The sequence below is a fragment of the Geospiza fortis genome, unplaced genomic scaffold, assembly GCF_000277835.1.
Source record: "Geospiza fortis unplaced genomic scaffold, GeoFor_1.0 scaffold1047, whole genome shotgun sequence".
Classification (NCBI taxonomy): domain Eukaryota; kingdom Metazoa; phylum Chordata; class Aves; order Passeriformes; family Thraupidae; genus Geospiza; species Geospiza fortis.
This window is the reverse complement of record NW_005054589.1, coordinates 295,402-308,182: the sequence shown is the minus strand read 5'-3', so window position 1 is coordinate 308,182 and position 12,781 is coordinate 295,402. Positions and strand designations below refer to the sequence as shown.

The window sequence follows — 12,781 nt, the reverse complement described above, 5'->3', positions numbered from 1 at the left end:
GGCCGTGGGGCGGCAGCGGGTGCCCCTCTCCCTGGAAGGAAAGAGGGAGGCTCGGCAGGCTTTCTCCTGCTGCCCGGGGAGGGGGGAACCTCTCCTGTTGGGACTTCTGAGGAGATGAGAGTGCGGGTTGGATGGCAAGATTAATTTCCCCCTGGAGTTCTCCTTTCACCTGCCCCGCAAGGAGAGCTGGAGGGGAGGGTTCTCCGGGCCCTCCCGGTACCCTGCCCACGTCTTTGTGCGTGCACGGAGTCCTGAGCACGGGCTGCCCACGAGTGGGAGCGGTGCCCTCCACGGGAGCTGCCCGGCAGCCAGAGGGGAGCACGGGTGGGAGAGAGGTTCCTTGCAGAGTCTGTGGGCAGAAAGTTTGTGACCAGCTGAGAGCAAACTGCCTCTCAAATCTAGTGGTGGCTTCCTTTTCCTAGTTCTGCTTCAGTAACTCCTTCTCTTGAGCTCTAGGAATCCGTGTGTAAGCAATTTTCAAAGCTGTACGGGTGTTCTGAGAGTAGGGCTATTCGTGTCATGTTTTCAGCTGTCTCCACCGAATAGCTGACAATTGTATGTGCTAAAGCAAATGCACCTCTCTAAGGCAGAAATAAGGGAGTGAAATGGCAGAAGCTGTTACTCAAGAGAAGTGGTTGTCCAGAGTTTTCCTTATGAGCATTTCAGGCCTGTTCTTGTCTCACATTACTTTCAGTTCTTCTGAATTGCCTGTCCCTTCTAGTGAGGGATTTAAAAACATATTAGTGTCTCCCTGCAAGAAACTCTTATCAGGCTGGGACACCAGTTATTATACTGACTGTTGTTCCATAGATAGCTGCAAATCACACTGTGGTGTTTCTCCTATTGGAAGGCTTCCAGATGAGCAGAAGTATTTACAACAGCTATACACCTGCTTCCCTGTGAACTTTCAGGAAAACAGTTATTTGTGGATTTGGGGCACTTGCCTTTTCGAGTGCAACAAATCCCCATTTGCTCTGGAATATTTATGAAGGGGTGTATGAAATTCTGTCCAATTTGTTAGAGCAAATCTTAGAGCAAATACTTGCATGGACTTGGTTGTTGAACTGGCTCAGCTACAGCAGATAGCAATGATTTTGAAAGCTGGGTGGAGAGATCCTATGACTGAAATAGCAGAGGATGCTGCAAGACAGGAATACAAGGCATGAGCAGAGTTGTAGTGGCTTAGAGACGTTCAAAGGTTCTTCTTGTTCCTTTTCAGAATTGAGAGTGGAATTTATGAGTGGATCAGCAGTACCTAGGTTTAGTTTGACTGCCTGCTTGAAATTAATGTACTGGTTAGTGTCACTAGCAAATCCCAATTTAGCCTTCAGCATTTTCTAGGCCCTCTGCTTCCCCTTATTGCCATTTCCTAAGAATAAAGCTTCAGCAAGTATACATTTTCACAAATACTCCTCTCCCAATCTGCACAATTGCTTTCCTTTTTCAGAAGGATGATGTTCTTCTTTTCTGTGGTCAAGGAGTTTGAAGTTCCAATTTGAAAAGAAGTATGTTCCCTTTTTATAATACAGTATAGTGCTTTTCATTCCAGAAGTTCAAAGTTCCAGAAATTGAATGTGGACTTCAAAGTGATAATTATAATAGCCCCAATTTTTTGTGATATTTTATAAAAGATAATGTAAAATCTAAGGCATTCTCTTGGATTTTCAAAGGCCTGTGGCATATTCCTAATTTGGGATAATTACAGAATTGTGAACATCCCTGAATGTACAGTAAGACTGGTGATTTTGGCATCTACTGGACTCATTTGGTCAATAGAACTGTGCTAGGATTCAGTGGTAAAGAACAGTTTCTGCCTGAAGTTTTCCAGTCAGTCCAGAGTGTTGAGATGAATTTATGGTTAGAGGACAGGGGCAGGACTGGCCCCGCTGATCATGTAGGAGTTGCCAGATTTCCATGATGCAGGTGTGTATTTAACTCCTCTGAATGATTCAGCATTCACCTCAGTGACATGCCAAAGAAAACACTAGCATGAAACAAAGCCCCAGGACATCCAGTTACACAAAAGGTTCTATTGTTACACTTCTTTCTGAAAAAGAGAATTTATCAAATTAAACTTGTGCCTTTTTAGGGCTTACAGAAAAGAATCTCCAGATTTTTAAGAGACAGGGAAAATGTTTCATGTACTGCCTTGGACATAAATTTTGCTCATCCCAAACATTCTTCAAGTAAATGAAGAGGATGATAAATAAAGCATGTATTAGTATAGTATTAATATTAATTTAAAATACATTTGTCATCAATCTATTTCAATATTTATTTGAGGTTGTCAAGACTAACTCCTACATCTTCCCTCACAGACATTTTATGGCATTAATTTCTACATGCATTATACAGATCTCTCTCATTTGAATTTCAGGAGAAAATTGTGGGGTGGAAGCATTGTGTTATTTTGTGTTGATGAGCCTATATGCAAGTTACATTATGCCATTGGGCCACTAAAATGAATTGTGAATTGTCAGAGAACTGGTGAGCATTAGGGTTCTTGGAGCTTGTGACAGAGCAGTTTCAAGATTACAGAAATATGTCGTACCTCCATACAAGAAGGAATGTAGCTACTGCTTTTAAAGCAAGGGTCTGCATGACCACTCTCCTAGCATGGAAGCAGTGGCAGTCATGCATCTAATAGCTACAGGACAGCAATTCTTGATTGCCTTGTAGGATTATTATATGCTTTGTAGGATTATATATGCCTTGTATGATGATTGTATGGGCAGTGATGAGTGGTGTCTCTCGGGCTCTGTCTTGGGACCGGTGATCTTTAATATCTTTACCAATGATGTAGGCAGTGGGTCTGAGTGCGCCCTCAGCAGGTTTGCAGATGACACACAGCTGAGGGGTGTGGTTGACACAACAGAAGAAGGGACCATCCAGAGAGACCCAGACAAGCTTGAGGAGTGGGGGTCCTGTGAGAATCTTGTGAAGTTCAACAAGTCCAAGTACAATGTGCTTCACCTGGTTTGGGGTAATCCCAGACATGGGCACAGGGTGGGAGATGAACTCATTGAGAGCAGCCCCGTGCAGAAGGACTTGGAGGTTCTGGTAGAGGAAAAGCTGGACGTGAGCCTGCAGTGTGCGCTTGCAGCCCAGAAAGCCAAACATACCCTGGGCTGCCTCACAAGAGGAGTAGCCAGCAGGCTGAGAGGTGATTTTCCCTCTCTACTCTGCTCTTGTGAGTATACATGTGGTATACTGCATCCAGCTCTGGGGTCCACAGCACAAGAGATGTGAACCTGCTAGAGTAGGTCTAGAGGAGGCCACAAAGATATTCTGAGGGCTGGAGCTCCTCTCCTACAAATATAGGCTGAGAGAGCTGGGGTTGTTCAGCATAGAGAAAAGAAGAATCTAGTACTTAGAAGGGGCTTATTTAAAAGGGAGAGTGACTTTTTACAGGGCAAGTAGTAACAGGACAATGGGGAATGGTTTTAAACTACAAGAGAAGAGATTTATATTAAATATTAGGAAGAAATTCTTTACTCAGAGGATAGCAAGGCACTGGAACAGGTTGCCCAGAGAAGCTGTGGGTGGCCCACCCCTAGAAGTGTTTAAGGCCAGGTTGGATGGGGCCCTGAGCAATCTGATGTAGTAGGTGACATCTGTCAGAGGAGGGTTGGGATTAGATGATCTTTAAGGTCACTTCCAACCCAGACTGTTGTGTGATTCTATGACCACCTAACAATCATATTCATGATTTCATTACAAAGTGGATGAGTCCTGTGTCTTGTAAACCTGTGCTTAGTTCCCAGCCCCACCTATGTGGCCTTCACCATGACTTAACCCCAGTTGTGACTGCTAGTAAAAACAGTGAGAGGTGTGGAATGTTTATAAAGTAACAGTAGGAGAGGTGCAGCTGACTGTGAGGCTGCCTGTAGTGCCTTGGGCAATGCCAGGTATGTCTTCTAAACTGAAGTGTAGTGTTTGTGTTGCTTTTTATTTTCTCTTCTATGAAATCAAGTGAAGTCCTGCTGATGTTTGTACCCACTGCTGCTCCAGCAGGGACCATAGTAATAATATATTTTCCATAGCAGATGTGCATACAAAAGCTCACCTAATTTCCATGCTGCTGTACCAGCAGTGGTAACACAAAGCGGTGCCTGCATCTCTGCGGGGTGTTATCAGTTCTGTTCTAGTGCCATCTCTGTTATGCTCCTGTCTTTGAGATTAATACCCAGGCTGTGGCAAATGGGGCTGTCCTATTGGTGCTGATTTCAGTGATGGTTCAGAACTACTTTCATCCTTTTTGATATGGTTCTGTTTTGAGATCTGATTACAAAGCTTCTTATGAGATGTGTCTTAATTCTGCTCCAAATCCATGATGGAAGAGGAGCTTGGCAAAGGAAAATCATTCAGCACTTCCATGACAGTTGTGAGGAAAATATTGTATGTTAGCAGAGACAGAGTAGTCAGAAGCCAGAAAATTTTTGCTGTTACATCCAGGATGTTTGAAAGTGGCAAGTGGTAAGTTCAGCCACCTCAGGGATTCTCACAGGTAATGACAGCTTCCTTATAGGCAAGAAATGGCCTGGGGAGAGGAGTAGTATGCAGAGGGCAAGGGAGGCACTGCAGGCAAGCACTGACGTCTTGAATTCTCTTAGGAGTTAATTTTTTCTTTCTTTTTTTTTTTCTCTTCCACCTCTGTCTGTTGCAGGAGGTCTGAGGAGGCAGTGCAGGGTTTTAGTGATGTTATAGACTCTCCCACTGAAGGCTTTCCATGTGTCCTCACTCCTGCTGTTCCCAACAAGGTAAAAGCAGTCCATGTTTGGCTCAGGGTTGGCGTATGCTTTGAGTTATGTGTGCAGAGGAATTGTCCGAAATCAAGCTTGTGTGCATGTATGTCTTACAACTATAGTTGCCTCCTTCTGTGAGAATCCTAAACTTGCTAATTTGACCAGTTCTTATGCCATTCTATCTCAAGTCAATCTGACCCACTGAAAGAGAGAAATTCCTGATACGTGACTGACCAGGTTTCAGGTCAAGCTTTTGCAACACAAGCAGAAGACAATTTGGCCAGTTGTATTCTCCATGCTACCAATTAAGGAAGAACAATTCCATCAGGTCTTCAGCAAGCAAATAGTTTCTTTGCCAAAATATGGAAGGAGGTGTTGGCTCCTTCAATATCTGGGTTACCACAGAAGATAGTGTTAGCTTCTGCAAATGTCAAATTGTTTTTCTCTGTTGTCTTTTCCTTTTCACAGACTGTGGACTTGTTTGAGATGATTGAAAAAATGCAGGTAAGGAGAAGTAATTCTGTCAAACTTTGGAATCTCTTAATTTTTTGTAGCAAACAAATAATCAGCTACTATTTGTCCTGTTGCTTCACTCACAATATCCTTTATTGGGGGCTTACAGAATGTTTAGGGCTTCTAGGCTGAGTCTCTTACTCTTCAATGGGATTTCACAAGCATTTTTCTGTGTTCATTTTTCCATGTCAGCATGATGGAAGCAATAGGCACAGGTTATTATAATCCTGTCTGTTCTTTGTAGAAGTGTGATTCTGAGAGAAAATCAAAGTTGCAGTAAGTTATCTCTGGCATCTTCTTCAGGAAACTCTGTTCTGCTGGGTAGCAGATATAATGACGGGTGATTAATGGGATGTTAACCTAACTGCATTTAGCAAGGTCAGACAGTTTAATAAATAACTGCTGTAGGTCCTGTCTTTAACTTGTGCAAGAAGGGAGGACTCTGGCTTAATTCTTACACAGAAATGCATGCATTTGGCTGCATATATTTTGTTATAAACTTAAAACAGGGCAGAGATGGTTTTTCCCCCTTTTACCGTATCAGATAAAGACATAGTAATATATGTGTTAAATACCTAGCAATGAAGTCTTCATATTTTTCAGATTATGTGTTCTCAGAGCATCCTTGCAAGTTACCAGTATTTTCCCTGAGTGGTGCACCTTCTTTGAAGTGCTGTGGTTAACCTTGACCTAACATAACACATAGCATGGCACATAACTCCTGCCTTTTATTATGTACAGGAATTAAACTTACCAAAACAAATTAACTTCTCTTCTGGAATTTGGGTGACCAAATTATGAATATGAGGAAAATGTCAGAATTTAGTGAGACTACAAAGGTGAGGAGGTGGAAGGTAGCAGCAAAATGCTGAATTTAGAGTTAATAGGCTGAAGTACTTTTTGGCAGACTGGCGAGGAGGGTGGGAGGGAAGGACTTAAGGTGTATGTGCCATGTATTCATGCATCCATGTATTTTATGCAGACAGACACAGACCCTGCAACCACTGCGCTGACATCCAAACTGCGTTTGGGATGTGTTCTCAGTGCTTTAGAGTAGCAAGCTCTGTAAGTGTGCCTGGCTCATTTAACTGCAGGAAAGTAAGCTTGAGCAAGCAGTGCTGCTTCAATTCAAGCACATGTTCAAAGGCTGTGACAGTCCTTCCCAGGCCTTTTGAAATATGGATAAGGATGAGTCCCTACCAGGTGTCCCTCAGTGGAAGACTGGTGCTTAAGATTGTCAGTGTTTCAGTTTACCATATGGAAGGTCTGACTGGATTTGCACCTCTTTAGTTAGAGAGATAGCAGGGAGTTGATGGGAATCTCCAAGGCATGCAGACTGCCTGATTTTGCATCTATGATGTTTTCTTAGCTGCCCACTATCAAGACTTTATAGTTTGTTTGGTTTTTTTTATTTAAGCTTGTTTTGTTACCTAAGATGCACTAGGAGAATCAATAACTGCTGTTTCAGTATAACAGATTTTTTTGAAAGTTAAGTGTTTTCCAAAAGAAAAAAAAACCTTAATACTATTTATTGTCTTTGTTTAGATTTTTACTAATTCTTTATTCTCTTTGTTTGTTTTGCTTTCCTTTTCCTTACATTTGACTGTGACTGTCCTTTGCATTTGTTGAATCATTCTTGTAAACAAAATCTGGGATTTTCCATAGCAATCAAAGTGAGTGAAAACCAAAGCAGGAGACTTGAACATTTCTTCTGTAAAATAACAACAAAAAAGCCTCAGGATAGCATTGATAATTGAATACTTTACCATTGGATTGGAATATAATTGTTGGGCTGAAAATTAGAATAGCCGTTTAACATTCTGTGTGTTAAATTGACAGGTAAAGTTGTACTCTCTTTTTTCACTGAAATAAATCCCAAGATCTGGGAAAGAAGTTTACCTTTTTTTTTTTTCTTTCTCGTTTTCTTTTTGTTTTTCTCTTCAATTTTATTAATAATTTCTTGGAAATAAATGGGCTACTGGCCACTTTGTTCTGTGCTTACAGATCTAGTGAAGTTGCTGTATATACTCTTTTAAGGACATTTAGTAACATGTTGTTCCTTGATTGCTTTGCAGTGCAGGCAATTGAAAAACAAGGAAATTTTATTTCATCCAATAAGCTCAGATATTTCAGGTCTTCGTATGTTTGCATAGCCAGTCCCTCTTCACTTGACTGCTTTTGTTCACTCCCTCTGTTCTGTATTCTTACAATTTCTGCATATTCAGTTTTATTTTCTCACAAGTACTTTCATGGGTTTTTTCCCTGTGTCCCCTTTTGTATCCAAGTTGTCTGTTTTGAACTAGTCCCCTCAAAGCACTGCTCTTTCCCCATAAAATATGTGTATTACCATAGCGTTGTTATGCCACGTTGGACCCTGACTCTGGGTCTGGACACCTTTTTCTCTATCATTCATTCTTTCATCCTGCTCAGGCCAGATGTTTACCCTGTGCAAGACCTTGGGAATATGAGATTCCCAGGCTGATATGAGATTCCCAGAGTGATGCTGTCTCCAGTTAGCTACCCAGGGAAGCTGGCAGTGCTGCAAGCCAAACCAGATCAAGCCAGAAGGATGTCTCAAGGGGTGGCTGAGACTGCTGCAGCTTATTCCTCTCCATTTTGAAGAATGACAGTGATCATCAAGCAGTTGTTCTGCCCATGCTCTGATGCTTCAACAACTTATGCTGCATGTTTCCTGTGGTCCTGGTTACCCTTTAAAATAAAACTTTGGACTTTACAGCCCAGGGTTGCATTATTCTTACCTTAAGCTTCACTCTAGAGGAGAGGCTGGTAGATTTAAACTTGTCTTCTGCTTCCAGGCTATCAAGAGCTTCCTTAACAGTGCAGAGTCATGGAACGTACTGGTACATTCCTTTGCTCTCTGTAGAGGCTCTGATACAGAGCTCCTTTACAGCAGCCCAGAAAGTTTTCCCTCAGGCTTGCTGAGATACTGGTCTCCTACCAGGACCTCCTTTGAAACTGGAAAATTCTTGCAGATATCAGATCTGCCAAAAATGCCAAGGAAGGAGAGAGAAATATTAGAAGATTGCAGTTTCCCAATCTCCATTTCTATCCCAGTACTTCCTCCAGTTTGTTGCAGAAGTCTGTGGCTGTTTTGCATCTGTGTGTCCATCGTGCCTCAGCCCTGTTTTGACAGTACCCAGGACTTTCTGGTAGTGACAGGACTTTCTGTCTCTTTTCCAAATCCCTGTTTCAGAACCTGGTCTTCCTTGTGAACCTCAACTCAGTAGGTTGACAACTGAAACTCGAGACCACATCAACAAAGCACTTTTTAGCACTTACATTCCATGAACTCAACTTTTTCACCTTTACAACTTCCCTAAATGCAAAATGGTTACTAACTACTTCTGCAAGAGATAAAGATCACTTGTCAGCCTGTGTTCCATCTTAATTTCACAACTCACCACATCCTGGTAATTGGTTATTCATTTTGTCAATGCTGTGTACTGATGTCACAATTCAAAACATATTCTAAAGGTTTCCTATGAAGAGTGTCTCCAAGCTGGTATTTGTTTAGTCTCCATTGTTGAAAATACAAAAGGAAAACAATTTTTTTGGGGAGGGTATGTAACTGTCTTTAAACTCAGCTTTTGTAGTTTGATCTTGTGTCACCCTGTAGACAACATGTGAAGCTTCTTCTAATAGAGCTTAGGAAAATAATTTGGTTTTTTGTTATCTGCTCATCATTCCTCACTCACTTTACTGTGTTTCTATGTTTAACCAATTAAAATTTGTTGTTACTGCTACTTTTTGTGATTGAACTCAACTTCAGACTTCTGAAGAATGATCTCATGCGTCTACTATAGTCTCCCTTACCCTGGAGTGTGGCCATGCTGTTCTACTTCTGATGTTTCTAAGAGTATTTTAAAGTTGTTAAACATTTGTTGTGTACTCAAGGTCTGGCTCCTCATGATTTCATGAAGGTTTATGTTTTTTTATGGCTCCTTCTTAGGTTCTTTTAATAAAATTTCTCATTTTCCTAAAACCTTGTTTTTATGTGAAGTAGATGTGTTGTGTTTTTTCTTTCCTTTTTTTTTTCCTTTTGTTGCTCCTGCAAAGAGCATCCTGATTATTATGAATCATCAGTAGTAAGGTTGCTGTTGCTCAGTGTTAGTGGTACTATGCTAGCAGTTTTTGCACCCTGTACAGCTGGAGCATTGCCCAAAACTTTTGTTCCTGAGCCTTCTAAGTCTCCACTGTAGAGCTCCTCTGAGATTTACCTATTTCTACCAGAATCTACTTGACAAGCTAGTTCCACTGTAGAATATGTGCACAGGCATGGCTGTTATAAATCCAATCCTGCTTATTTTCACAACAAAGTCAAGAGCTTCTTATCCTGTCTGGAATCCCTGATTAGCCACGCCAGTAACTGATGGTCTATAAAAATGTAGTCTCAGCAACATGTTCCAGCATGAGAGTTACAAGACTTAGGTGACAGTAGTTGAATGCTCATATACTGTGTGTAAGAGAAACCTGCATTTTAAATTCTGGTTCTCACCTTCCTATCTGATGATGCCAATTCTGCTTCTTACACTTCTGTCTGTGATGCCCACTTGGACTATGGCCTGTTGACCCTCATATCTTCTGGTCTGGGCCTCTGCTCAGTCTGTGTTGGGACTCTCCTCACTGAAATTGTCTTATTCCTCTGTGCTTCTGCTGCAGAGGTGTGGTGGACGTGAGCGACTTTGCCATGGTGAGGAGGCAGAGGATAGAATAACCTTAAGGAGGAGATTCAAGCCTGGATGCCAGCTCCTGATTCAGGAGGAAACTAGGCAGCCAGTAGCCTTTTGCTCTGTTTTTTCAGTCCACCTCATAGTCATTCCATTTTTTCTTTTTGTTGCTTAGGATAGGAAGTAAGGTAGCTAGAACAGATCAGAGAATCAAGTAAGAGAATCAGTTTGGAAGGTTGTTTTTAATATCTGCCAGTTGTCTGCTTTTTAAGAGGCGTAAGCTTGGGGATAGTTTTTCAGTTTTAATGCCAGATTAGTGGACTGGCCAAGTTCTAGCTTTACTTTTCCTTTTTATTCCAATATTCCAAAATTGCTTAAAATGGCAGATTTTATAGAGGGATAAAATATGCATATTGAGGATATGGAGAAGGACACAGAGGGTAAGTGAAACAGACATGCTGAAATACAGGATTCACTGTCTGTGCCTTTATGTTTCCAGGGGAGTCGTCTGGATGAACAAAGATGTTCCCTTCCAGCTCCTCTCAAGGTCAGGCCGAGTTGTTGTTGCCTCCTAAATTGCTGAGAATGGCAGATAATTACTGACCTGGCTTGCAGTGTACTTTCATGCTGGAATGAACAGGGAGTCTGCAAACATCCCAAAAACACACGCTTGACTTTCTTATTTTCTTTTTTTTTTCCTAGTTGCTCCACAAGAGAATGAAACTATGTAGCTGAAATAGAATTAACTTTTCCCTTTTCCTAATTTAAGTGGCTCCAATAAGAGTTTATTGTTATTAAAAGTGTTAGTTTTGACTAAGTAATTTCTTAAATTTATTCAATTTAAGAGCTGTAATAATATTTATGAAACCACATAGTATTTATTTCAGTAATCTGCTTGATGACTCAGAGATGCTACTAGAAAGTTGATCCGTTTTGCCAATATTAAAGCAGTAAGAACAGATTCCTATCTTTAAATCCTCAAGTTGAGGATTAAACTCTACTTCTTCAGTCTCAGCTCAGGCCTATTAACCTTAAAATCAAACCTGACCTTGACTTTTATCTTGGGATGACCTCTAAAGTAACCACATCCAGAATTGATACAGCTTTACTCTGACAGAGATGGTCAGTGCTCTTTGTGGTGATGGAGGGGGCATCCAACTGGCATAAATTGGCTCAGTTACTGCTTCTGTTCTCTGAGTCACACCTTGGCATTGCTCAGATGCATACCACGGAGCAGCCGTGGAGATGACACAGCCTCAATCTGACTGCAAATAACAGCACTTTTTCTACCATTCCTCCTGTCATCCCTGTCAGCAGAAGGACAGCAGCTGTCTAACACTGTGTGGAAGGAAAGGAGAGACGCTGCCACTCCTAACCACATCAAGTTTGCCTATAGTTTGGGTACTTCCTCATTTTGCATGCCTGTATTCCCTGTAGTTTGGAGGAGGAGGGTGGGTAGGATCTGACTCCTACATTTATTGTTCACAGAGTTCTTTATTATAATGCTGAGACCTTGGAAATGGAGCCTAACCTTAAATCCTGAAGTGAAACTCTAAGGATGACCTAGGGCAGAGTAGAAGCTGAGGGCACAGTTTGCACAGTCATGAGAACATAACAACTTTTAAGATGTCACATGTTTTTGCTGATGGCCTGTTCTGATTTCAGACAGAAGAGGAGTATATTCCTTATCCCAGCATCCATGAGGTGAGTTAGTACTGCTCTCTCCTCTCTCTGTTTGTCCTTGGACTTCATTGGTTTTTCAGCTTACTAGCTTTCCAGCTTACAGACCTGTCTGCTTTAATGCTTTCTGTCCTTCTGAAAAATCCAGGTATTACAGAAAGGGTGGCCATATCCTCTCATTATCCTACCCCAGTTTGGGGGCTACTGGATTGAAGGGACCAGCCACAACCTCTCCAGCTTGAGTCCAACTCTGTCTGATGTACCCTTTTCCTGGAGTGGTAAAGTGAAACTGGAAAGTGACCCTACAGCCAAGCTGTACCGCAAACATTTTCTGGGAAAGGTAAGGGTGACCTTCAGAGCCTTCTTTGCCCACCCAGCCACAAGACTGAAATATTTCTCAGGCTTTTTTTGGTGGACTTAAAAATGTCTGCACTGCTGCTGCTGCATTTCAGTTCCTTATGATGCCTTGAACTGATGTAAATGAGGTACATACTAAGATATGGTCTGTAGTGTTTCCAATTAGTTGTGTCCCCTTGTGAAGTGTGCATCATCTTATGCATTAATAGAAAGATTTGCATGGGAAATGCTTTTGTTTAGTTAAGAAGGTCTTTTGAGGCTCCTATACAGATACCAACCTTGGGATAACAAGTGGACGAAAGTGTAATAGTATTGGAAGTGGAAATGGCATTATTTTTAGAGGGGACTTCAGCACTGACAGTGCAAGCTCCTCAGCAGGAGGCAGAACAGTCCATTTCCCTCAGTATATGGTCATTACAGAATGCATGTGATGAAACCACACCATGTGTTTTATAGTTGTTGGTATAAGTGAGTTTGGTGCTAAATGTTCCATGAATTTAAAAATTCCAGTTTGACACATAGGGAAGCAGAGTAAGGCCTGATAAAGTGAATGTTAGCTGGCCAATCATTAAAGTCCATCTGGGTGGGCCTGTTTAGAGAATTGGCTGATTACCAGACTGAATCTCAGGATGATATTAGCCATAAAGAACAAGTTAGAAAAGCCCATGATGTTTTTTGAGATTTGGTTCATGGCATCAGGAGATAAGAAAGCTTGACAAGTATACTCACACTGCATCTTATTCAGTGATCTCCCTCAGTGACTGCTAAATAAGTTCAAAACCAGGAATAGGTGGTGCT

The 12,781-nt window shown here is 41.6% G+C and overlaps 1 protein-coding gene across 8 annotated transcripts in view; it reads left to right on the top strand.

The window, feature by feature from the left end:
- The window catches only part of LOC102043041 (rap1 GTPase-activating protein 1), a 43,902-nt gene that overhangs the window by 3,412 nt on the left and 27,709 nt on the right, over positions 1 to 12,781 (top strand). For all 8 annotated transcript variants that reach the window (XR_004082646.1, XR_004082645.1, XM_031064423.1 and 5 more), the window contains exons 2-6: positions 4,667 to 4,760; positions 5,214 to 5,249; positions 10,446 to 10,493; positions 11,612 to 11,650; positions 11,775 to 11,966. Coding sequence is in view for 6 of the 8 variants with exons in the window: in XM_031064423.1 (XP_030920283.1) it covers positions 5,232 to 5,249; positions 10,446 to 10,493; positions 11,612 to 11,650; positions 11,775 to 11,966 (297 nt within the window). In the remaining 2 variants the exon portion in view is untranslated. The remainder of the gene's footprint in view (positions 1 to 4,666; positions 4,761 to 5,213; positions 5,250 to 10,445; positions 10,494 to 11,611; positions 11,651 to 11,774; positions 11,967 to 12,781) is intronic.